The sequence below is a fragment of the Colletes latitarsis genome, chromosome 4 (genome assembly GCF_051014445.1).
Source record: "Colletes latitarsis isolate SP2378_abdomen chromosome 4, iyColLati1, whole genome shotgun sequence".
NCBI lineage: Eukaryota > Metazoa > Arthropoda > Insecta > Hymenoptera > Colletidae > Colletes > Colletes latitarsis.
Window position 1 is genome coordinate 41,227,870 of NC_135137.1, and position 26,662 is coordinate 41,254,531.

The window sequence follows — 26,662 nt, forward strand, 5'->3', positions numbered from 1 at the left end:
TAAGTATGGCTGCGACTGGTCCTTGTATGCTTCTTAGGCAAATCAATTGATCATTCCTGATCAGTAAGTTTCTATTAGCTTATAATTCCTATGTTTAAAGGGAGAACAAATTCTGTAACTTGTTAGTATTTATTATATTGTATGCATTGGGTAAACGAGGCAGTACTTACCACTACACATAGAATTCTTCTGGCTCGCCATAAAAATGAGTTTCGTTCGTTTTCATAGCTCGGTGGAATAACATATGGAACTCGAAGTATCTTTGTAAAAATTTAGCATGGTACCAGTATGTGGAACCAAGAATATAGCTACCCCAGAATCTTTCGAAATTAATGAATAGAAGGTAAAGTATTTTAGCTTGAAAAGCATTGCAATCTTACTTGATTCAATAAAATGTATTACCAAAGGCCTGCAAACTTCAACGTCGATTGCTAGAAATAATCTCAAGAAACGTAGGGAACCATTAAAGGCAAGTCGAGGCGACGCCATCGAATATGAAAGGACCATTGCAGTAAACTATGCCGTCGTTATTTGAACATGATCGATTATTATTTATCGTCGAAAAATTGCACGTATCTTGCAACTCGTGATACAGTAATTATAGTACAAAAGGTACTAACGGTAATCGTAGGATAATAATATCGTTAATCGTAACTAAGAACAAAGGGAGATGTATCAAACGTCGAGCAATGACTAAAGTTGGATATATGGAGGATAGGTTCGTAGGATAACTGAAATTTGGACAAGAACTCAGTCCGTGTCTTGTCTTTTGTTACGCCTTCGACGACGATGCACCGATCCTTGGATCGTAACAAATGCATGTGCAGGGCGATTCTAGGAATTTGGGGCGTAGCTCTTTTCGAGTGCATGCGAAAATAATCGACGGAAGAAAATGTTTCACGGCTTAATTAGGACTTGTAGAAACGTTATGCACAGATGACGACTGTATTCCTTCTCTGTCACCTCGAGCAGTACGCGTAACGCCCCAGTTCCGGAGAGAAACGATTAATGCAAGTGCAGCTACGCGAAACTTTTCATTTGGAGCAAGCTACATAAAACACTCTATGATCTCGTGTACCGAGTTAAACGTTCTTCGGCAACAAATTGGGCTACGTTTGAATAATATCTCGAAACATCTTAAAGTCTTCAGGATGTCCCAAAATACGTTATCAAAACGAACAGGCGTGGAATCTCCTCGACAAAGTGCGCAGACGATGTGTAAAACACAAAGAGATTTGCAGATTAATCGCCTCGAAAACGAAGGCTCGAAAAAGAAGACGTCTGCCCGATTTTCTCGAGGAGCTTCTGTTCGGATTGGTATCGCGTATTTCGTCAACCAGCTTAAGAAATAGATTAAAATGCATCGACGCGTTGAAGGAGCGTGTACGCGTCATTTTCCCTGGAACGCGTGCAGGCGTAAACTCTTCCATAAATTTTGATACAATATACACTATTATTAATTAGTTTTGGCAGGAATGTCGTTAACTATACCTTTCTCTGGCGTGCATGACGTGTCGCACGCGAGGAAAATTATCGCGCGAATCGTCAATAATAGAAAAGAAAACCGTTCGCCGTGGTCGCAAACAAAGATAGAATTCTATTCTGAAACGGTTTATTATTACACGGAGCCGTTGTAATGCGTACAATATTGCTTTACTGACCCGAATTCAACCAGTCGATCGTCGAAAGTTTTTTTAGACACCGATAGAAAACCGCGACGGGCGATCCCGCGCGTTCTATCGATCGTAAAACAAACAATAAAATATCTAAGGAACATTCAATACTTATCTTTATACGATTCCCTTCGACTCGGAAACTGTTCTCTTTCATTCATGCTTCGACGAGCATGCCGATGACTTAATTATCGTACTTCGCTGTGTCTGTATATGAATATGATTTTTTTTTTTTTTATCTTTTCTTTTAAACTTGAAAAGGCATAGAAACAATAATTAGGAAGGACGTTGCATATTTTTTTTTTTCTTTTTTTTATGGATAATCGCTTAGACTCTATCGCGACGATCGTAAATGCGACGATAATAATCATTCCATCGTTATAGATTATTCGATACATAGCAATGTTGTTCCGGTATATACAGTATGTAGCACTGTCACCGAGAGTCGCGAGAATCTTGCCTTATTTTTTTTACCTTGGTCGTACGGTTCGTACGGTTCCTTCGAAACAATTTTTATCCGACGCGACGTGCGTTGCACTATATACAAAAGGGACAAATCAACGCGGGACTCGATTACGACAGTGAAAACAATCGGTCTGCAGAATTTGTTCGTCGCTCGAACGCGAGTCTCTTTCGTCCCGTTCGAAACGCAAAGATTTAATGGAAAACACCGTTGATGTATCGAATATGCTCGATCAACAGGGTTTTCCCGTCGAACTGCGATGTCTCGCGGCTCCCGGCAGCATGATTCGAATCTGGAAGGAATACGATTTCTATCTTACAAGCTGAATAATGTTGGTGCGTTAACGTAGTAGTACAGTGCGCCTCTATTAACGCGGATTACGAGAGCTTAGCGATAAATTCATACTCGTCGTTGCGCTATTTTAATCGTTATTACAAACTAGAAACAATCTCTAATGACTTTTGCGAGTAGAAGTTTGTAATTAGGCTCTTGAGCAGTGTCTAGACACGAGAGAGAGAAACGGAATCGAACTCAATCGCGCGCGTTTTCTTATTTTTTTTTTTCTGGTTTTCTTTTACTATTTAGCTAACCAACCCGTCGGCACGCGGCATCTTCGATCGAGCGTCTTCGAAATGGGCAACGCTTCCGTCGAATGATCGATACCTCGTTTTATTATTAAAATTCTGGTCTTTGTTCGACCAGGGGACGAGAAGCTGTGGCAAAACTGGTCAAAAGGGGTGTCTGTCGATTCTCATGGTTTCGGTACACGGTAGATTCCAGTTATTTGGGCCATCAATTAATTTGGAGAGCTATTTTAATTAATTGGAATCGACTGTATGTCGGAGGAAAAATATTTCTGAGTATTCCGTTATAAAAATATTGGTTGCTCGCGTTTAGCTTTTGACACGAAGTCACGTCATAATTGCCCGTTGGTAGGGATGCTCCAATAAGAAGCCCGAGTAGGTAATTATTTCAACTTTAAAATTGTTTATTCGTCGTCACTATTTTGCAAACAGAATCAAAACAACCGAGACCATTGGGAATGAAAAGTGGAGGTCTAGGTTGGTTGGATTCTGTCTACGGGACAATCGAGGATTTATAGTAGTTATATCTTCGAAACGAAGAGCAAGCAACTATTCTTTTGCGTTAGAGTACTCAGGAATATATCATCCAGAACGTACAGGGTTTGAAAGGACGAGGATTAGAACCTAGCAGAAGACATCGTTCTTAGGTATAAAAAACATTCGAAAATGAGGAATAAAATCTTTTTAGAAGGAATTTAGTTAGAGAGAAAATAAAACTTGAAGATTTTTTCAGTAACTTGACCATCCACTTATGATTTAATATTGATAATCGGAAAAAAGAGGGGTGAAAAATTGTTAAAATCGGAACGAAGGCCCTTTCTATGAAATTTTACCAAAATTCTTTACCTTTTGCCAGCTTCGTAATCCAGAGAAAAACATTGCCCACCTCTGTAACGACTCGCCATCTTCCTCGGACAGCAGTGGACCGATTCGACGTCTCGAAAATGCGTTCTCGGATCCGTTTCGGCGGAGCGAGATAAATCGATGGAGGGGGTAGGATCGAGGAGCGATAGGTTGAGGATCGTTGAAGGGGTCGTTAAATGTAAAAGTATTAAAACACGCGTCGTAATCTCGATAGAAACATGAAAAACAAACCCCGATTATACGCTAGACATTCGTTCGCTACGTTTCCACTTGTACAAGAATTTCTCTCTCACTCTTTCTCTCTAATTACGAGCTACGGTTCGCGGCTCGTGGATCTTCCTGCGGGATTCGACCCCTTAGGCCATTTCCGCGAGACGGCTACACGGGATTCTGACTATTTTGCGGCTCGTACCCGGTTTACGTATCCTCTACGTTTACGGTAAAAACTCGCTGAATATGTTTTCTAGCGCCGCCGTACGCGCGATCGAGCGACTCTCTCGATCGAAGCGCGGACCAGTCGCTTCTTACAAAAGACACCTACGCCGCGAAAACGCGTCCTGTTATCGTGTGAAAAATTTATTGCAAAAATCGCGTGTGTGTACGTATGCGTGTACGCGCTCGTGTGTCTGCGTATGTATGCGTATGTGTATGTGTGTCTACCTGGCGATCTCGATTCTCGACGCGACGATCCCCGACGGGAGAAGAAGGGTTAAATACGGAGAGATTAAATTGACTCTGTCGATCGTGATCGAGGATCACGCGCGATTCGAACAGTTCACGACGATCGTTCTCTTCACTGGTTATGCAACCGTCCACCGGAAGCCTTCACCTGATTGTTGGTAACTTTCGGTATCGCGCCGATGATCTTTACGCGATTCTGTTGCTGCGGTTGCTGCTGCTGTTGTTGTTGCTTGTTGTCGCAGAACTGGGGCGGCGGGGCAAATACCATCTCGTCGCCGTTACCCGCCGAGGGTCCAGCGTTGAACTCTGGCGGGGGTGGCACGAAGAGGTCGTTGCTCTGCTCCTCCGCGTCCGCCTCGATCGGGGGTGGCAGCTGGGCGAGGCTCACCGCGTGTCTGGTGAGCAGTCCGCTGCCCCCGTAGCTGGTCCTCTTGGGGTTGGCTTCCTTCTCGTTGCTGGTCACCGTCAGCACCGTCGGATGCTGGCCCGTCTCGTTGGCCAAATTTCTCGCGGCTGTGTCGTCGAAACCGGTGGGCGGCCCGACGGGGACGTCCTGGTCGGAGCTGACCCCGCTCGAGCTGTTGTCGCCGTCCTCGACCAGCGACTGTTGCGTCTGCTGCAGCAGGAAGTCGTTCGGATGGCTCTTGGACGACTTGAGCTGCGTCCTCACCTTCTGTATCTCCTCGACGCTGAACGAGTGCGGCAACGAGCTGCTACCGGACGAACTCGAGCCCGAGGTGTTCGAGTTACCGGACGTCTCTCTGGTGGATTCCAATTTTTCCCTGGCGGCGGCCTTCTCCAGCTCCTTGGCGATCTCCGATTCGCCGTCGTCGTCGGTCTCCTCCTCGCCCTCGTCGTTCTCCGACTCCGACAGACTGTAATCCGGCTCGGGGATCGGCGGCGCCGCCGAGCTGGCCACCGTCGGTCCGCTGCTGTTCGACAGCGACGAGAGATTCGTCACCGACGAGCTGGCCGCGATGCCCTTCTTCTTGCGTTCCCTGATGCCCGCCGTGCTGTGGCTTCTGTTAGTTTTTAGTGGCTGCGCGTACTGATTGTTGCCCGTTTGATTGTTGTTGCCCGACGCGTTGTTCGCGTTCTGCTGGCCACCGATCGGCTTAAACGTCGTGTTGTTCGGCGTTCGCAGGCTGTGCGACTTCCTCACGTGACAGCGGGTCGTGTGCGCCGGGAGGCTGCGGGAACGATAACCCACCGTCTTCGTGTCCTCCGGCGAGGCGTACAGCTTCGCGCTGTTCGAGGGCCGGAAGCTCGACATCACGCCGTATCCTCCCTCGGTCGTCGCGGCTGCCAATTCTAAACAGATGATTTTTCACGTTGTAAAGAATAGGAGGTAATGAAAGGAGTTAGGCGATGACTCAACTTAATAATTACTTGGGGTGAAAGTCGTTGTATTAGCGGTGGATTAAGTACCTTTGACTTGCTGTATGTGAGCCATATTATCGTAGACAGAAGCCGGCGTGACCACGTCCGGTACGTTGGCGCCCACGTTCACTTTGACAACTTGTCCGACCGGTGGAGGCGGGGGCGGATGGTTCGGAGGTGGAAGCCCGTTTCTACCGTTGAGAGCGTTCACGTCCTCTTGGCTTCTGTGCCCTTTCGGAGCTAGAACCGACGACTGGACCTGCACGTTCAAGTCCGGGGTACTGTGAAAGTCTCTGTGGAGGTCGGAACCGCCGCCCAGGCCGCCGAAGAAGCGCACTCTCGAGCTAGACTGCGGACAAACGCACGAATTCAGAGGGACGAACGATCCGTAGAACGACGTTGTATTTCAGCGGTCACGAAAACAATAGCCGAACGCATAGCACGCACTACTTTCTTACGTAAACGCGAAAATCGAACAGTCACGGACGATATGTACAAATGTTACGTGTTCGTAAGCGTCGGACGAAGCGGATGGGAACTTTGACGCCGTCATCTTGACCTCCCCAAACCGAAAAGGCGAAGATTTTCGTTAGTAAATTACCCAATACGGAAGTATAAAAATTGCCAAAAAATAGAGGCACCTTTTCGATTTAGGACACCGGATTAATCCACGAAACACGCGCGAGAGTATGTTAGTTTTCCATGGAGCACTCGTTAGTCCTGTGAGATGGAACGTTTCCGGTACGTCCGTGGATTTCGAGGTACGATAGTGGGAGGCCGGTGCATTCGAGATAGTGTTACGAGTAGGTTTTCCAATTTCGCAATCGAAAGCGTCCGGAAAGTAATTAATTAACGCTCGTATTCCCCGGGCGCGGAGGATGGTCCGGGAGCAGAATCGTTTAAGGCTCGAGAGTGCAACCCGTGGACTCGAGGACGCGATACCAGTTAAATAACACTTGAGCGTTTAGGGGCTTACCGTGCACGGGTACGCGAGTAGGAGGAAGCTTCGTGCAAAAAAAGTGAAAGCAAAGTAATTAAAATGTTCGTTAGACGGATACACATCGTTAGTTCTGCGAGGCGTGTTCGTAAAGCTGAAGGTGATATCCGATGCCCTTTCGAGCATCGGATTTTCATTAGCAAATGGCTTAGTCACCTGGAATCATGCAAGTCATGGACGCGCTAGAAACAAAGTATTTTCGATCAGTAATATAAGTCGTCCTCGTTGTCTCTCTCGTACCAGGAACGCCCCTTGCCGTACACTCGTGCTGGCTTGCGAGAAAACTATAACACACATGCGTAAAAACAGCCACCGTCACCCCCCCGTACCCCATCCCCCGAGCATGCATCGTCGAGGTTTATCAGTTATATCTGCAAAGAGTCTTTCTAAGTCTCAACTGGAACGTGGAGAACGGGTTCAAATCAATTAACAACGGGGCCGTCAAAGGCTAATTAAAACGGGATTAGCATGAAAATTCTACGAGGGGGCGAACAAAGAAGGTTTAACAACCACGTACCCAAACTATTGTTACGGAAAATTAGACACTTGGGGGTTCGAGGGTTGAGATTGCCGTCTCCGTGGGTTTCAAACGATAAACGATAGATTACGTCGCTGGGAAACCCGCGGAAAAGGCAATTATGTTCTTTGCTTAACCCGTCAGAGGTTGCACGCCTTCATCGTCCTTTGAGTCTACTTGGACCACGTTTCTATAATCCGTGCGAGACTTTATTCTATTCTAGCATCTCTAGAAATGCTTTACAGACCTTTTTATAGATTAATACCCCAAAATTGATCAAGGAATCGCTCGATGATCGTTCGAAATCGTACGTATAGAGACCTGGGACGGGTTAAGATCTACGACTACAGAGCCATTCTACGATTCCACCATTTTCAAGATCGACTAGTAGGCAGACCGGATAGAAATGTAAAAAGATACACAGTGAATTAACGTTGGAGGGTGGTGTGTGTTCTTACTTTGCCTTTGCGTTTCATTTCGGCCACGCTCGCGTATACCCTGCCGGTCTTTGCGGGCGAGGAGGGATGCGACTTGGTAGCTTGACCAGTCTGAAAGTGAGAGCTCATCATGGACGAGCTGTACTGACCACTGGTGCTACCTTGCTGCCGCTGAAATAGTTCCTGGAAGAAGAGGAAGGACGAAGCGTGAAGCGTCGGTGTCGTGCAACGCCATTCAAGGAGAATAAGAAGCGCGTCGTTCGCGATCGAGTCGAGCAAACCGATCTTCCACGGGACGCGTCGATCTCTACCTCCAGTTCCGCGGCGGTGATCCTGCTGGAGGTCGGTCTCGATCGGATACTGGCCGTTCTCGGTTGCACGGGTGTGTTTTGACCGGTGTTGGGCCCCGTGGATGGCTGCTGAGGAAGATGTATCGACTCCGCGCTACTCGATTTGGCCCCCGTCGACGTGATCTCGTCGCGATCGTCCCTCTCGCCGCCCCCTTCTGCGCCTCCCACACACACACACGCTTTAGCAAATTTTTCGTGAGGAATTCATCGATTTCTCGAGAGATACGTTCAAAAAATTAGGAGAGAATCGTTGTAATTTGCGCGAGACTCACCCAAACCCGCGACCATCGATCTGGCGCGGGCCCTGCCGACGCTCAGCGTCGTTTTTGGGTCCCGTCGCGGCGGCATGGGGGCTGGTGATCGCCCGAGAGTACCCCCGATCACCACGTTATTGTTCCCTTTGCGCGGCAGGGTCGCGTACTGTCTCTGTATGGGTTGACTAGTTGGCAGAATGGCTGCCGATTGCGAATTCGGTAGGCTGATCATCGGCGACACTACCGTCATGCGGACCAGCTCGCCGGATTTCCGGATCAGATCTACCACGTGTTCGTGCGACGCCGTCGTCACGTCCTCGCCGTTGATCTATGCACGAATAGACCATGCGTTTTGGTGCACTGCTTATGGAGCAGTTCAAAGAAAACCATTCAGCGTTCGTACGGCGGATACTAAACCACCATACTGACGATCATTTCAATGGAATTTTACGAGAACTTTCTTTACATTTTAACCCTTAAGTGGACTGTCGATCTCGACTGAATTATTTTACGCAATGTTGATTTTGGTAAATGGAAATCAGCTTTCCTCTAAAGCGTTTAAAAAATAATGAACTAATGGAGTTAGCTATTAGTTCAAATTTGCAAAAGGCCCCGATAATCCACTTGAGGGTTAAAGGGGTGAAAAGAGTCCCCCAAAGTCGGTGATGGATATCAGAAATCATTAAGTGCAAAAGAAAAGTGTACCACCTCTGTTAAGAGGTATACGAAAGCTTTTGTAAGGGGATGCAGAAACTCAGTACGAAAAATCTATCGGGAACGATAGGTTTCGTGCCAGTGCAAGAACTGGAATCGTGACGATAGGCGTAAAGAAACGATCGACAAAAGCAAGAAGTTACTTGGATGAGGAAGTCTCCTTTCCGAAGACCAGCCAGGTCGGCCACTCCCCCTTGATCGACGTCGTCCAAGTACTGCAAGGCGGGATACCTGGCCGACGGCGTCAGTTCCATCAAAGGTGAAGTCGCTTTGGCACCTCGTAGCACAAAACCGAAACCTTTTCTCGAGCGGTGCAATACCACGGTGCGAGGCTCCGACGTAACTCTGCAACATCATTAAATCGAATAACGGTGAACCGCGCGTATAAACAGCATCGTTTCCGTTATCACTCAAGGCTATGACGTTCGAGGAAATTGGTACTCGTCTCTATTAGATTGAAATTTCTCCTCCGACTGTCTTGCGTGCGTACTACAGGCTCGTTCAGACTCGAATGGCCAGAATGGCTCGCGTTCAAAATTACTCGGGCTCGATTGCAATGGAAAATTATCGAGGACCAGAATTTTAAACAAATTTTTTATTTATCCTCCGATAGTCTTAAGGCGGAGACAATCAGATTGTTAGGGTCTTTGAATATTTAGGTAGGCAGAGATCAATGTATCCTCTGTGTAAATTATATGTAATTGTGCTCCTTTTCTCTTTTCGCTTTTTGATAAAGGTTGTTGAAGTTAATAAGCGTCGAATTGGATTGCAACGATCTCGATAATGGAATTCGACTAGACTACGAAGGAAAAATTTCAATGTAGAAAATCGACTCACGGTTTCTTCAGTCTGGGCGCGGTGGCGAAATACTTGTGCTGCGATTCTCTGCGGCCCAGAACCCTGTTCCGTCCGTCCCTGGCGGGCTGGGGCCCCAGCGGGATATTCGTGTGGCGAAGTCTGACTTCCTGCACGCAGTGCGCAGGAAACAGACCCGTGCCCTGTCCACGAAGGACTCCCTCGAGAAGGCCACAGTCGGTAGCACCCGTGACTGTTCAAAATAATGAAACAAAAAGAATACCTTTGCCATCAGAACATTTAATATTTGGAGTTACCTATAAAACAGAAATTCACAACGAATGACATCGAGCCGCTTCCGGCGCCCGAACCGACACGCAAGAAAAGCTCAACGTGCTCGATCTTGACGATTCTAAGTGGTCTTTAAACACGCATAAGAACAACGTTCTAACGCAGAGTTTCGTCAAAGTCGTTCCTCGAGCTAGCCTTGCGAGTGCAATGGATCATAGTTCGAGTTCGGATGCTGTACCTTCGAGGATATCTCCTTGATTGATGCTCAGATGGCCCAGGATCCCGCTGTTATAGCTCTCGACGCAGACGACGGTGGTCCCGGGGATCGAGAGGGAAATGGTCGTGTCCGACTGCGAGGTCCCGACACCGGAACTGTCGCTGATCACGTCCGAGGCCGTGTCGCCGAGGCTCTTGTCTACGAATTCATGGAACAGAGAAGCCACCACTGAGCCGTTTGCGCGATTTACTTGGTCGCCTTCGACCGACGAACGTCGTGCAACGCTAGGCTTTCAACAGAGTAAAGCTATCTTAACGCTAAAAAGAACACTCCTCTTCGATGGGAGGCTAACGACTATAGTTTGCGACAACGATACTCTAGGTAGACACCACCCAACAGTTACTCGAAGATTTTTATAAAACGACACATAAAAATATTCTACGCGTTTTGTATCAGCGATCATTTTTATTTATTGAGACTATATCTTGGGGGTTGGAAGCTTATTTCACGGGAGCATTTGGAATATTTTTATTTTGTTCCACAAAAATCGACGAGTAACGTTTGGGGGATGAAAGCTGCGACTATAAGCTCGCGTTCGGTTGATCCACCTTCGCCCCTACCGATATTCTGATGGTGATGGTTCGACGTTCGAGTCTCGCCAAAACGTACAAAATGTTCTTTCTCTCGCTTCTCCATCGATATCTTTACCTCCCAGATTCGATCCTTCGTGTCCAAAATAGCCAGCGAGTGGTTTCGGTTTGGAGAGAAGTCCAAGTAAATATAACACCTGTGTGTGTTTCGCGTGTATGTGTGTATGTATACCTGTGACGATGCTGGCGGAATCTTCGCCGGACGGTTGATTGCTGCCTTCGGAGAGGCTCGAGCTAGCCGAGCTGAAAGGAGCTAGACTTCTGCTACTCGGCGACGGCGACGGCGGCATCTCCATCGTTCTGTGCATGTCGAGACGCTGTTGCAGCTCGAGCCGGTGTTCTTGCAGCCTCGTCAGACCCTCCATTCTTAAGTTCTGACAGTTCTCCGCGTTGGCTGGTAATCTTGAAATGGGAGCGTAACACGCGTATAGAGCGAGGAACACGGGACCGTTCGACCCGATGCTCGACAAATCTCACGAGATTAGCGTAAATTGTCTTTGCTTCAACGCGGTCGGTTAATCCCGCACACGTTTACGGAAGACCAGTTCGCGGGTTCGAGGGGGGCTGCGAGCTTCAAATCCCCGGGACTGTCGAGGCGGTCATGGCCAGGGTTCGACCCCGGGTGTCCACTCGAGAACTTTTCTCCCCGGAATCGATATCGAGAATTGGGGAACAAACTTTGTTCGATACGAATCCGACGATCAAGGAAGATGTTAGGAAACGACCGATTTTTGCAACGCCTGGAAATGAAATTACGCGTAAGAGAGCTTTAACCCTTTGCACTATATTTCGATTTTGTTACCGGGGGCAATTTAAATAGATAGATAAACAAAGAAATTCAATCAAATATCTGTTTTATCTAAACTGATGTTACGCTCAAGATAGGAGTGCAACGGGTCAAGGGAACGACAAATGACGCCAAAATCGGTCGTTTCGAACATCCTTAGGGATGAAACTCTCCAATGGACACCAGGCATCGCGAGTCCTATATCGAGTACCGTAGAATACCGCGATTAAAGTCGCGAACAATGGGAGTATAAACGAATTCTCGATACACCATCGAGATTCCATTTTGCGTGGGCGTTGTTCGCGTCGCGGACCAGCGACCACCGTCCACAGTTCGAAATCGGTCGTCTGAAAAATGGAAAAGCTCTCGTAGGAAGGTCGAGACGCTCGAGAGCCCCGGACGGTATTGAACCGTACTCGGGAAGCCGGATACCGCGTGGACGGCCAGACCGGTTCGAATTGGAGAGATCCGTAAGGGTCGAGGGTGTTGTGAATTCCCGCGAGCATCCGGAGTTCGCAAGAGGGACCGCAAAGACAGTTTATGCTTACCTCGCGTTAGGATCCCTCAGCGAATTGGGGCTCTGGTAGTCCGTCGTGATCCGATGGCCGTTCTGCTCGGGTCTGGCGGGTACGTGGTGCTCGGACGGTATTCTCTGTAGGTCGTTTCTGGTCGGTTCGATGGACGGTACTCTGCCGAGGGTTGCGTGATGGGACTCCGTCCTCGCGATACCGGTCGTGCCGGCGTACTGCTCGCCGGACAGAGTCCTGCTCGGATACTGCTCGGTGGACGGTACTCTGGTTAGCGTGCCGGTCGGGTATTGTTCGGTGGACGGTACTCTGGTCAGAGTACCGGTCGTCGATGAGTATTGCTCGCCGGGGGACGACGATACCCTGGTCACCGTACCGGTCGCGGTCGCGATAGGGCTGGCGTATTGATCACCGGACGGTACTCTGTTCAGCGTGCCGATGGATGGATACTGTTGGTGTTCCGTGGACGGTACTCTGGTCAGGCTGCCGGCCGCGTATTGCTCGGCGGACGGTACTCTCGTGACCGCGTGGACGCTCGAGGTGTACTGCTCCACAGAGATCGTTCTGGTGAGGCTGCCTCCAGGGGCGCCGGTTCCCGAGGAGACGTGCTGTTGCTCCGCGGACGGTATCCTGGTCAGGGTGCCCAAGTTACTGGCCGAGCAGCTCGTGGTCATCGACGACGTGCCGGCGAAAGCCACCGAGCGTCGTTTCGGGTTGTAGCGTGGCGGCCCTTTAAACGGTACTGGAAAATCGAGGGTTGCAAGGTTAAGTAAAGAAAGGATTACTTAGCCTTACAAGTAGGCGCTCTCCGAAGGGTATCCCCGGTCTTCCACGGAGCGACGGTCTCTCTCCGATACCGTCGCCTCTCTACATGTTAGATATTTTACGCAACGTTAAGCGGCGTCGTCGACCTTGGACCGGGTCCCGAATACCCGAACGAACGTAACTTTGCACACGGGGGTGTGGTGGGTGGTCGTTTCGACTGGCTTCGCACGACGCGTTCGACCGTACATCGGGGTGGTTTCGCTGACGACTCTCTGATGCAGACTTACTGGTCGCCTCCAGCACGCACGCACGCATACACGCGCGCGTACAGTAATCTTTTGCTCGGCGGATGATCGTACGCGTATTAACAACGACGACGCACTCTGGTCAGTTTTAACGGCACGGGTGCTCGAAATTACACGAGGAATATTTACGGGCTCCCTTTTTGCTAGTTTCTCGAATCTTATGAAATTCTTACAATAGATCGATCATTCGACGGTAATTATATTAGCCAGGATGGTACAAACAGAATGTACACGTGGGATCTAAATTATCTTAACGACAGGTTTTATCGCGTCGGATTCGTCCATTAACAGTTTATGTTACTGTCATAAAATATCCATCTAACGTTTCCGATGCATACACATCGAAGATGCGTTAAACTGTTCCAAACAGAACCAAAAGTCCCCGGTAATTAAAATTTCGTCCCCGTTCGCAGACGATAAAAAACCTGTCGAGCTGCGCTTCCGTCATTAACTAGCAATCTGGTTTTTACTGTGCCAGAGGTCTTGTATCTTCTTTTGCAAATTAACGTTCTTTTTTTCTCGATTCTCGATTTCTAAACGCGTACAAGTTCGATACAATACAGACAACGCTCGAGGGAGAGTTGCAGCATCGCGTTCTCCTTCTACGAATAAACTTGTCCGCGCTGCATAGTCCAGTTCGTCTTTGGTAACCGTCTCCATTAGCTTTAGTATTTTTCTCCTTTTCGTCTCCGCGCTGGCATCGTTAAAACAAATTGGCACACGACCATTACCGCAACCGGACCGCGGTTGGAGCGTGGCAAATCTTTTTTCAACTTCTTCCAAAATACTCTACGGAACTTCTAAAATCTTACTTTGTCTTTCCAAACCAGTAATAACGTCCCTTATATTCACTGACTATCTACGTTAAAACGATTAAGGGCGTACGAACGCACCTTTGTATTTCTTGTTACGCTTCGTCGAGTCGTATTTCAGAAATGGGTCAACGAGACGTGACACCGGGTCTCTAAAAATACACGGGGGTTGAGGTTAAGGGACTTCGAGGGGTTGCTTGTACGCGCAATCGGGAAAATCGCTTCGTGGAAGCATCGTCGTTTCAAAAATCTGTTCCAAAAATACTTCAATTTAATTAATTTCGATAGCTGGTTTATCTTATCTTCCAAGGTGAAGTACCGAAAGATAACTTTATCACGGAATTCTCTCAGATAATTTCTTGTTTCTCTTGACTTATTCGCGAATAAATTCGCGGGGTTTTTGGTTTTTCTTTGCTTTGCAACGTCTATTTTAAGAATTGGACGGATCGTTCGTTCGCCAGAAACATCCCTTTCGTAGTCTCGTTCGCCCGGATTGTTAAAATTGACCAGTGTGCGACGGATCGGACGTTTTTCTCAGTCCCTGTACAAGAAAGCGGCGAGAAGCACGCGCGGGAAAAGTCACGCATTCTTGTATCCGTTTTGTGCGATACAATGTGCCCGAGATTGCCATCGACGGGTCTTCGTGTTTCGGTCGAGACATGTCATCTCCAAGTCACGCTACTCGACGAAATTCCGATTGCCCACGACGGCACATTACGCTCGCAAACTGTTAGATCATCCAAGTAATGCGGGCTTTCCAGGATCTGTGCAACGAGTAGACGAGAGTCTGTCGGTTCGTTACAAATAATTGCACGAGTGCGGGTGAAACGTGTTGAATCTCGAGTAAAAGCGTATTATGTACATCGTGTTACGCGATTTTTTAAAGGAAGCAAAGCGACCACAGCGGTGAAAAACGAGTGTTAGGTGTGTGGAAATGGAACGTCATTGATACAAACCAGTGGCAAAGATCGATAAACCTACGTTAATAAAGAAACGTGACACGGTCTTTTAGTTACGAGGACGATGAAAATTATGGCGTTTTATTTTAGGGGTTGTTACGAGGGAACAACCTTCGTTTATTTTACGTTCATACTGGTGGACGTTGAAAGTAAAAATTTGAAATAAATACGAAAGAGCGATCGTCTATGGGTCCGTGTATTTTTTAAGTAATCCCTCGGAAGGGCCAGACACCATAATTTTCATCGGTTTCGCAACCAACAAACGCGATGCGTAGCTTTATTATTATAGGTCTGAAGCCAGTAACGAGCAAATAAATAAAATTAAAATAACGTTTTTACGGTCTAATAAATTGGACTTTAACGAAGGCATTTTACGAGCTACTTTGGTCAAATTATCGAGCTTTATTAATTACGGCCGTGTAATAGTCGAAAAACTGGTTCACGAACCGAACACAATCGATACTTGGAATTCTTCGACGTAAGATCACCGTGTGCTCGACCCTTCTTTTTCTTTCAATCAAATTGTTGCAAGACAGGTATAACGTTAAATACGTACCGAAAAGAGCCGCATTACTTATGGAATGACCTAATAACGTCGAAACTACCAAACATTACTAATCAACTGGTTTCTAGCGACTTCGATGCTGCTGGACCAAGAACGATTCCGACGAGATTCTCTGTTCGAGCAATTTTCTTGCTTCGTTTGGAAAGATTCCTCGAGTCTGACAGCATCGACGTCTCTCGACGACGATCCAAAGATTACGGTGTCATTAGTTACTCAAAAAGCAGTCAATCAAACCTCTGTTGTTACTTGTCGTTATTGTTACAAAGATACTCGACGTCTTACAAGACCATCACCACCAAAGATCACCACCAGACTTTTACAACTTCGTACTTATGTCGTACAGCACAAAGACACAGATACACGCACAATTATATATATATATATATTTATATATGTATAGATATATATTTACCTATATATTTACACTATCTAACATCGGTCCGAGTCATCTACACTCTACGCTACAAGCAAGGCGTACAAGCGTGTTGTCCGAGAAGAAGAAAAAAGAAGCTCTACCGTACGTACATGCTCATGCCAGGCTAACCGTGCTACGAAAGATCCTCGCAAACAATCGATCGATCAAATTCGCGTTTTTATCAGATAACTCTTTCGAGGATAATCATACCAAATAAGATCGAATTTGTCATAAATCGGTTATAAAAACGATTCTCGGAAAGTACAATACTGCCTCTACTCTTGCAATCTAATCGGGACCATCGGATTTCCACGAACTGGTTACACTAAAATTAGCTCGATACCTTTCTGCACCCCTCGAAATCATTCGATCATCTTTCTCTAGACCAATTTAAAGATTAAAATCGTAGATGCGTACATCTATAATCTGCCCAAAATTACTCGGAAATGTTAGTCGTTCAGCAAGATTAACAACAGCCAGGTCGAAGAAACGCGGGCGGTAGACGATTGCAAGTATCCGCGACGCGAATCGACGCAACAAGCGAGGCAGTACCGCGAGTGGATAGCAGTTAACCGGGTAGCAAGCGAGGGAAATCTATCTCTAGCGAGGGGCGGGATATAACCGAGGTGTATCAAAGCTGATCGACCGATCAGTTACGCGGAATGTACGCATCGGGCGTTCGTTCCCGATCCATCTTACGATAATTCTTCATCCGGCGCGTCCCTATCTCGACGACAGAGTCGCGTGCACTCACCGACTTCCTCCGGCTGATAATTCTTGATGACCTCGGCCAGCTCCATGTTCCCGGCGATCACGGCGACCTGGTACGGCGTCTGGTTCGCGTAATTCAGGCTGTCCTTCTGAGCGCCTCTGAACAGCAACTGCCGTATGCAAGAGGCGTCCGTGTTGTTCACTGCGCAAACGTGCAACGGCGTGTTCCCGGACGCGTTACGCGCGTTCATGTCGGCACCGTAGAACAGCAAGTGATCCAGGTGTTGGACCAGATTGTTGCGGCAGGCCTGCGAACACCACCGGGTATCGATTATCGAAGGGGACGACGATTATAATTAAACCGTGCTTTGCTACCTTCCCTCCTTTCAATCTTGTCTCGCCTATCGCGTAAACAAACATCACGAATTGCTCCCCCATTGACGTTAATACGTTCCCTGTCCCGCGACCTACACGTGGATCAACACCGTTTACGATCGACAAACGTTACTCGATTTACGTCTGGCTGGGGTCCATTTCGACCCGTTCGTGTCACACTCGCGATATTCCAGTTTAGAGAACGTTCGATCAAAAACCTTGTGCTGGTATGCATAATAACGAGGTTCGGATTCGGATCAGAATGGACCCCTTGCCAACGAATTAAATTAAGTTATCGTACGTTAAGGGATCAAAGGAGGAACGAAGGAAGGTAATGAATCGTGGTCTGTTTGGAACGGAGCACCCTGTAGAGGGTTATATGGAGGCACACAATTACAGACGGATCGCGAACTCTGTGCAGTATCCGGTCAAGCGTAACTCGGTTGGTCGATAAAGCGTTAAAATGTTATCTACGCGTTTGTATACGAATTAATTGAACGTGGCTGCTTTAATAATGCAGTTAACTGGTTCCGAGCGTATCTCTACGGCCGCCATCGGACCGTGCAAGATGCGAGCGGCGCCATATATTCGTCACTTCCTATTAGGTCAGCTATTCCGCGGCAAAATAGAGTCGAACGCTTTTTTGTCCATTAGCAAACACGCTGTAAGAAACTTTCAAAGACTTCCGATATCAGGAGCGATGTTTATACGAACGAAAAACAAGATATTTCAACGGGATCAGGAATGCTGGAAAATTTGGAAGGTTGGCAGGGGTTCCACTGTATTTATTATTCGGAGGATCTGGCGATGTCAAAGATTAAATCAGCTTCGAAACCTGATGCACTTCCTGCCAGCCCTGCAGGTCCTGGGCGCCTATCGTCGCGTGATCGTGAAGAAGGGTCTCGCAGAGCATCGGGTCGGTCTTGTAGATGACGCTGTAGTAAAGCGGCGTCAGGCCCTTGGTGTCCTTGTAGTTGGGGCTGGCGCCGAGCTCCAGTAGCGTCTTCACCGCCTCCAAGCTGTTCCTCTCGACGGCGCGATGCATCGCCGTCAGACCCTCCTTCGTTCGATAGTCCAGCAGGGCGCCGCCGTTCACCAGCGCTATTATCACCTTCGACGGTTTCTTCAGGGTCGTCGCCAGGGTCAGCGGGGTCTCTGCAAGGGTACAGAGCTTTTTAAAATTACCAAACACCGATTAAAGCTCGTCTCGAGTACCAAGAAATTACGAAGCGCCAAAAGGGTAGCTCAAAATCAACGAATTCCAAGATCGTCGAGGATCGCTTGCATCGAAATTTGGTCGAGGGGAATTTCAAGTATGCGAGAGCCCGGATAACCGATGACGCGAGCCTCAAGGTCGACGTCTTATCCCGGAGGCGACAGAACACGAGTACGCGGCTCTACAATTAACCGAACAAGAAATACAGCCGGTTACCGAATACAGTTATCCTCGCGAGCGAGTTTCACCAAGATTCTCTACACCTCCGCCGCCTTCGTGCTCCCAGGAGGAAGTCTTCCACTGCTTTTATCCAAATGAAATTTACTTTTACCGGGATTATCGCTAGGGTGGGATTTTGGGCGAACGAAACCGGTTAATCTCTGCCTTTACCTCCGGTGTCCTGGCAGTGGAAGTTTGGATCCAGGCCCTTGCTGCACATCTTGGCGATCTTCTCGACCTGGCTGTTCGCCACGTACTCCAGTAACCTTCGCAAATTCGTTCTCGTATGCATCGCCTTCAGCTGTTTCTCGTCCAAGTGCAGCATCTTGTAGACCCGTCGTTTGTACTTGAGCTGCGAATATCAGAAACGCGATCGTTCGCTTTAGTATCGAACGCGTCGTTAAACAAATATCAAATAGCGCGTCTCCCCCCCGCGGTATTTTAATTCGCGACTGGGAAAGCGTAGGCTATTTAATTTATGGAAATGGTAGAGACATTCAGTTATTTCTTCGGCCCTCGGCTAGATCGGTTGCTCGTTCGAGACAGTTCTTTCCTCGGTTTTCGCGGCGACTTTTTCGTTTTGAGTCTCTTGCGTCGCGAAACGTATCTTTTCCCCCCTTTCGTCGTAAAGATATCCGATGGAAAAATGCCACGGCACAAAGTATAAAATTATCTCGGTCTAATGGGGGATTCATCGTGCCGCTTCCTGGTGGTTACAGCTTCTTTGTAATTATCGGTGGCGTCCTGTTTCGTGGCATTAGATTACTGACGGATAGGCAATATCACGGGTGCAGGCTCGCTAATGACTACCGTTAGCAGCAATTATGATTATCAAGGGAGCCTCGAGTTGTAATGCAAATTAGAGATACGGTGCTGTCGCGCTTGAAACACGGCGTATATCATCTTTTCGTCCTCCGCAGCTCGCGACAAAAACGAGTTCCCTCCGATCGAGTATTTTCATTCGTGGAAGACGATTCTCGTCGCTAATTTCCACCGTTTGCTTTACTCGGGAACGTTTACTTTGTTTCGAAATTGATTTCTGTTACGCAGGCCAGGCAGGTAGCCGAGGGAAGAAGACGAAGAAGCTGGCTCCTCTGGTTGTGAGTCAGCTCGTCCCTGAAAGTGAATCTCGCGTGACGAGATCGACCGTGCTCGCGCCGGCCAGCGATCGATGAACGCGGCGAAAAAAAGGACGACGTTGCGAATACCGACGGTACCGAATACCGGTGATCTATGGGCCTGTCTAACCTCGCGTATTTATTTCTATCCCATGTTCTATCCGGCGAGCAATAACGCTCGCGAGCAACCTGACCGCGCGGCACGAGAAAAAAGTAAAACACGCCGCGTACCATCTTCGGACGTTCGTGCTTTATCTACATCTTCCAGCTCGACGTTGAAATATTTCGCGAAACCGACGAGCTGAAAATCCGCGGTCTCCGTGCATGGACCAAGGTCGCTCGCGAGGAAAACCTACGCAATTTTCCCTTCTTGCTGACCCACTCCTGGAAAACGTCCACTTTTTAAACGATAAACGACCTATTCTTGCTGGCGTTCACTTGGATAGTCGTTTAAACTTGGGCTTCTTAAAAATAAAAGTCTTTGCTATATTGTTTCAAAAAATGTCTCTGAAAATGATAATAAAGTAACGAAGTACCCTTGCGATCCTTCAAAATATTTTAATGCACGATGCACGCCTCTTTCCTCTATTAAACGGGAAAGAAATTAATACGACAAATATGTTTCTCCGATGTATCGCGCATTCATCGTCCATTACACAGAGATCTACCAGATTTCGATGCAGAATACGGATAAAAATAAAACCTTCCGCGAATAAATAACATTCATCGTTTCGAATATTCAGAATAAATATTCGTTATTTCGAAAAATACATAACGACTTTATTCACAGAAGAAAAACAAACAGTGAACCGTTCCACGTATCTTAAATCGATTTTGTAATTATTCTTAAACAGCCTCGCGTAAAATGGAGTATTCAAATATTATTTAAAGCAGCAGTTAGCGTTCCTTCCGAGTAAAAGTCCGCAATTTCCAGCACGAAACGCCTCGGGCGCGCTCGAAGGACAAGGAAACTAGAGAGAAGCCATTCGTCAAAAGAGTCTTTTCGATCTCGCGCAAAGAACGCGGTGATTTGCAACTCGCGGTGAACGAAAGGTAGCCAATGGGAGCGTTCTGTCGCTGGTCAGCCCCGTGCCTAAAAGTGAATCTTCGTGGCCATCGGCACTTGCATCGATCCTGTCCGCGACGACGAAGATGAAGAAGGACGGGAATGCGAGCACCGTGATGAGAACTAGATCCGGTTACGCAAGAAAACCGCGGGCAAGATCCAGATCTCGTTAACCGACCACCGGGATTATTTGTTTTTCGCGAAACCCCGTTTCAACAGTCACCGTCGAGCATCGACTCCAGAAATACGAGATACGTATCTCGTATCCAGGATACGTAACAGGCAAATTTTCGCTCATCGGAAATTCTGTACCCCTACAAGCTAAAAACCCAGCCATTCCAAGTTCTTTCTTAACCCTTAAATAGATTACTGCAAGTTTAAACTAACAATTATTTGAAAATTTATGTAATCCCCCATTAGTTCATTATTTTTTAAATGCTTCAAGTTGATTTCCATTTGCCAATTTGGTAAAAATCGACATTAAATAAAATAATTCAGTTCAGATTGAGAGTCCGTTTAAGGATTAAAATCCTGACGTGCTTATACACGATTACAACGCGTGTAACCGAGTGCAAAGAATTTGGAAATTAATACAAGGGAGAATTAGAAAAGCAATTTAGTTTAATTAGAAGTCGAAGTAAATACAATGGGAGCTTCTTTCGGTCGAGGCGATCCTGATCGAGGACGAGCGAGAGTAACGTCGAAACGCGCCTCCCATCGAGATGATCGATCGTTTATGGTAATTACCCGGTCGAAAAACCGACGCGCGTGTCGTGCTCGTCGAATGGATTCGCGTCGCGTCTCGGCGCTCGTTTTTCCGTCGTCGATCGCGGGAATCCTCGCTGGACTCGACGACAACGCTGTTTTCTGCTTTCTCGCGTCGCGTTTCCCCGCGAGGCGAACTGAGGGGGGGAAAAAATATATATAGGGCCTGGAGGAAAAAATAGCCGCGGAACCTCCTTGACCCGAGGGACGCAGAAAACGCGAGAGGGCCTCGGTTGGTTCTCGTGCAAACCCCCCTTGATATTCAAGAGCCGCTGGTCTTCGTAACCAAGCAAACCTCTTTCCCGATTCTTGACTTCTTCTGTTTTCTTTGAAGGAGGAACGGACGTCAATGGGGCCGGGCAATCTTGTAGCTGAAATAACCTTTTTCGACCGCGTCAATGCACCCCCGGACCCGAGCCCGTTTAAACCCCGGCATTCAGCCTGCCCCGCGGCAATTATTCTCCACGAGAATAGACGTCGAGGTCAGGGATGAAAATTCAAATTAACCCATTACCGATCGGTCTCTTTCCAAATGGATTCTAAATAGAACCGGGACCGTTTGGTCGACGCACAAATATTTAATTTACCCCCGTGTTATATTCGAGCAACCGTGTGTCCATGAAATTAGCAGAGCGAATAATTAGAATATTTTTGGAATACTAAAAAATACAAACTAGGGATAGACTGGCGTTTCGTTTCGCTGGATCGAAAAGGGAGGAAATTCTAGAGGCCAAAATAAGACGAAAATCAAGAATACCAATTTGTTGATGGTGGCTTCGTTAAGAAGTTATTAAAGTTCCGCCTGTACTGAATTTTTTTCTCGAAAGTGCGTAGGATTTCGAGGGTATGTGTATTCACCAAAAATGGTTGTATTTGACCCCAGAACCTAGAAATAATTTTTTTAGAACGATTTAAAATTTTTTAATTTTGTCGAAAAATTTCACACCTTCTCGAATTTTTTTCTCGTAACTGGGTAGGATTTCGGGGGTATGTCTATTGACCAAAAATGATTATAATTGATCCCTGCAATCGAAAATAATTTTTTTAGAACGATTTGAAATTTTTTAATTTTGTCGAAAAATTTCACACCTTCTCGAATTTTTTTCTCGTAACTGGGTAGGATTTCGGGGGTATGTCTATTGACCAAAAATGATTATAATTGATCCCTGCAATCCAAAATAATTTTTTTAGAACGATTTGAAATTTTTTAATTTTGTCGAAAAATTTCACACATTCTCGAATTTTTTTCTCGTAACTGGGTAGGATTTCGGGGGTATGTCTATTCACCAAAAATGATTGTAATTGACCCCCGTAATCGAAAATAATTTTTTCAGAACGATTTAAAATTTTTTAATTTAGTTGTTAATAACTGTTTAACGAAGCCTTCATCAATAAATTGGTATTCTTGATTTTCGTCTTATTTTGGCCTCTAGAATCGCCCATTAAAATTTTTCCCAGGTATGGCTGAACACCCTGTATCGTAGCGGGGAAGAACAGAAGAGTAACGATAAAAAGGAAAAAGGTGTCTTACCTCCAAGTAGCCGACGGGTCCATTGAAGGGATAATCGCCTAGGCGACGTTCCTCGTCCAAGAATTTTCCGGCTTTTCCATTCACGGGTGGGCAGAACAACCCGTAATTGAAGCTTTCCTTCAGCTCCTGCAAGCCACCACAGACTCCGGATTAATCGAAAACCCATCCCGGCGGAGAAACGACCCGCCACCCCCGTTCTACTAAACACATACTATTTCATGCAAGGGCAAACTTGGGCTGTACACGCGTTAGCTTCGAACAGAACGGAACGTCATTCTCCTCGTTTGACGGCTTTCGTTTCTACAGGGTCGTTCCACGCCAAATCGATCACTCTTCACGGTCGATCCCGGGGATTTCATTGAAATTCAAGTATCGTCTACTTCGCATAATATTCGAGGGGATTTAACCCCTTTACGACCATTTCAACGCCGCTTGTTTAACGCTTTCGCTAATCGATTCTACTTGTATCGCTTTCGACGATTACATTTCTACGTATTCTATAGGGTTCTAAATATTTTCCTGTGTGTATATTATCTACTGTGTGAGATAGAGTGACACTTTCTACACAAGATAGGGTTATTTCAAAGGTGGACGTTTTATAATTGACTTCGGAACAAGTTATTAAAAGCTATGGGTTTGACAATCGACTCACGCGTACAGCTCCTACGGTCAACGAACCGTACCACTCGCGCGTTATACTCTGACGAATCTCCGGTTCAAACACTGTTTACTTCGAGTTTAATATCTTCTTTTAACGCTAATTACAAGGCAAACGTCTCGTAGACCCAATTAAAATTGCTCCAGAGAAAGTAAAAGCAACACAAAGACATTAAAACAAGGCGTTTCAAGATTGGTACCCAAAATAGAACGCTCAAAGGTTGATTTCCACGTTTGGAGCCGACCTCGACATTCGTCGAACGTTCGATAATTAACGGCGTATATAATAATGGAAGCGTCATTTAAAATTTCACGAGTGTCAAGGTTTCATCGTGAACGATCTCGAAGCACTGTAAGTTTAAAGTGTCCGTGGTCGCCTCGTCGGTGACAATTGTGGCGCGTTAGCTCTTGATTGATCGTCGAGTTCTGTCGTCTCTGTACCGTTTCGAATCGTGTTGCCCTTCGAAAATGGAACAGCGGAGGCGTCAAATTCGAATACGATTGACGGAAAGTTTCTATAAACAACAAAATACTCGTCCCTATCGATCGCTGTGAGTCTCATTCACTGGCGAGTCTCGTCGCGAGACGCGAGAGGACATTTCAAGCGTAATTCGCTGGCTATCGTCACTTTTTCGAGGCGTTATCTCGACGAATAATTCGCGGAATATTTCGTGGGTGTTCCACGGACGTTCTTTCCGGGAGGGATCCGGAGGTTTCCTCCGGGTAACGAAAGACGGTCTCCTCGTTCCACTCGTGGGTCGAGGATCATCCCGCGCGCGTCCCCGCTGAAATAATATGCTTCGATTTCACCGACGACAGGCAGTAAAGTCTGGAATTTACGGACTGCACGCGGGGAATTTCGCCATCGTTCTTCCTCACGCGCTGCGTGCCAGCAGGTTTCTTTGTATACACGCCACTCTTTGTCTTCGCGGACGACAGGCATCGTACGTTCTCCTCGTGGGACGCGTCTCGTTCCTCCGCGGGACGAAACCGAGAGACTCCTCTCCTTTGTATCGCATTATTCCCGCGCGAAACCAAACGCCGACCAACGATACGCGCCCATCGTTTATCCCATTCCTCGCCAGAATCGATCGTTTAACGTATCTTCGCGGGCCAAGTAATTTTTTAGCAAATATCGTAGTTCGTTTTGACCGAGGAACTCTCAAGAATTCTCTGCGAGGGATAATGCGTTTGGATATGATCGAAATTCGCGTACGCTATGCTCGTTAATCACCGCGCGGAGAGTCTCGCGCGCGAAAAAACCAGTCGCCATGAAAAACGAAAGTCGACGAACGGGCCGAGCGTTATTAAGGCAAATGAGTGCCCTGGTTTGGTCGCGAACCTCGAAAACGGGTCAACTCGTAGCAGCTCTCGTTGAGCCAGTCGTAAATTACGTCTCGAAACGAATCGGCTTGAATCGCTGCGTCGCGCAATTATTTGGAGCAGAATGCGTCGAGGGTTCGAGGAATCTCCATTTAAGACCGTGCATATGGAATTTCTGTTTCCCTCTCCGTCTCGTTCGCGCGGTAAATCGTTCGAAATTACCGCAATTAGTAGAAATTGCTCAACGTGGTCGGTGATGATCGACAAAAAAAATATATCGTGGCCCCTGACGTTTTACAAGTTTTGAGTTTCCGGGGTTCGTGGATCGACGGATCGCGAGGAGGATCGAGCGCGAGGAACGCGTTCAAGTTGTCGGAAACGTTTCGTCCCGACGGAAAGTCGCCCGCGGCGCGAAAAACGGCAACGAAGAAACCGAACACGTGCCGGCCACGATACACAGAGTCGTGCATTACCACCATGCGCCGCGTTTACCGCAAAAACGACCGACCAAGGAAGGGGGGAACACGAACAGACACAGAGCGAGAAAGCCAAGAGAGCCCCAGAGCGAGAGAAGAGACCGATCCACCCAACAATCATGGCAACAATAGCCAAGAGTGGAACACGTGCCAAATTAAAGGCCTCGAACCAAAGTACCGAGGTGCGCTAGTGTTTGGGTCCACGTTTAAAACGTCTCTGACGTCGAGCTGCATGTGGGGGGCGTGTGGTTCAGGATCAAAAGTCACCGAAAATCTTACAATTCGAAGAATTATTAAATAATTTAAACGAACACAATTGACTTTAAGACAGCAAGAATTGTAATTCAAAATTTGAAGTTAAACACGCGACTCTGATTCTACTAGGCTCGGCTGATCGATGGATCGACATCGAGGTCCTTTTAGACTAGACGTATCGGTGAACTAAAAATCTTTAGAGAATAGGACTGTGTAAAATCCACATCTGTTCCTTACATATTACATCTTTGTACCGAAGGGTTTAATCCCGTTTATAAATTAATATAGTCCATTGTGCTGGCTGTTTCTACTTACGTTGCACGCCTAACCCACGAATTCTTAATCAAACAAATATTGTTCTACGCTTTAACCTTATTTTTTAACGTAGAATGAGAAAGGGATCTTGGTCCCTGATTTTATCGTAAACGTTCCAAGAATAAAAAGCGACGATTCGCGCGAGATATCGTTGACTACCGCGACACAGAGTGGCAGGTTGCCAGCGCGACAAGCAGAGCTTTTGCAGAGGATTATCGGACCCGCGACCATAACCGAATGCTCGTTTGGTGCGTTCGGGACGCACGAGTCCGCGTCGACGGGGTTTCCTCGCGATTGTTAGCAGCCCTGTGCCGCCAGCGCCAGGGAAAAAGGAAAATCTCTGACGAGGAAGCCAGGCTGGACGTTGAATTTCGTCTTCGTTAGCAAACTCTTCCTCGATTGTCCGTGTAAACACGCCGGATCCGCGCGACGGACCGGGAGCAGAACCAGCAACTTTTTTCTCCCGGAGGGATCCTTTCCGGAGAGGCCTTTTTTTAACGTACCAAAAAGAGTGGGGGGTAGAACAACGCCAAAGAAGAAAGGCAAATGTTGATCTTGCCCGGGACATTTAACGATGCTTTTAAATTTCCGTGTTCCTTTAACCCCTTTCCCTGGATCCTGGCGAATCCCTTC

General features: G+C 47.1%; 1 protein-coding gene across 7 annotated transcripts in view; it reads right to left on the reverse strand.

The window, feature by feature from the left end:
- Positions 1 to 529: 529 nt before the first annotated feature.
- The window catches only part of Prosap (SH3 and multiple ankyrin repeat domains prosap), a 166,020-nt gene continuing 139,887 nt past the window's right edge, over positions 530 to 26,662 (reverse strand). For 4 of the 7 annotated variants that reach the window (XM_076763333.1, XM_076763329.1, XM_076763330.1 and 1 more), the window contains 14 exons: positions 23,004 to 23,129; positions 18,695 to 18,875; positions 17,924 to 18,243; positions 16,757 to 17,021; positions 12,203 to 12,923; positions 11,040 to 11,269; positions 10,239 to 10,415; positions 9,752 to 9,962; positions 9,058 to 9,259; positions 8,219 to 8,528; positions 7,908 to 8,101; positions 7,618 to 7,779; positions 5,694 to 5,994; positions 530 to 5,576 (listed from right to left, as the gene is read on the reverse strand). In XM_076763333.1, the coding sequence (XP_076619448.1) occupies positions 4,378 to 5,576; positions 5,694 to 5,994; positions 7,618 to 7,779; positions 7,908 to 8,101; positions 8,219 to 8,528; positions 9,058 to 9,259; positions 9,752 to 9,962; positions 10,239 to 10,415; positions 11,040 to 11,269; positions 12,203 to 12,923; positions 16,757 to 17,021; positions 17,924 to 18,243; positions 18,695 to 18,875; positions 23,004 to 23,129 (4,599 nt within the window). In that variant the 3' untranslated portion in view covers positions 530 to 4,377. The remainder of the gene's footprint in view (positions 5,577 to 5,693; positions 5,995 to 7,617; positions 7,780 to 7,907; positions 8,102 to 8,218; positions 8,529 to 9,057; positions 9,260 to 9,751; positions 9,963 to 10,238; positions 10,416 to 11,039; positions 11,270 to 12,202; positions 12,924 to 16,756; positions 17,022 to 17,923; positions 18,244 to 18,694; positions 18,876 to 23,003; positions 23,130 to 26,662) is intronic. The other 3 variants (XM_076763336.1, XM_076763335.1, XM_076763334.1) reach the window with 2 other exon arrangements.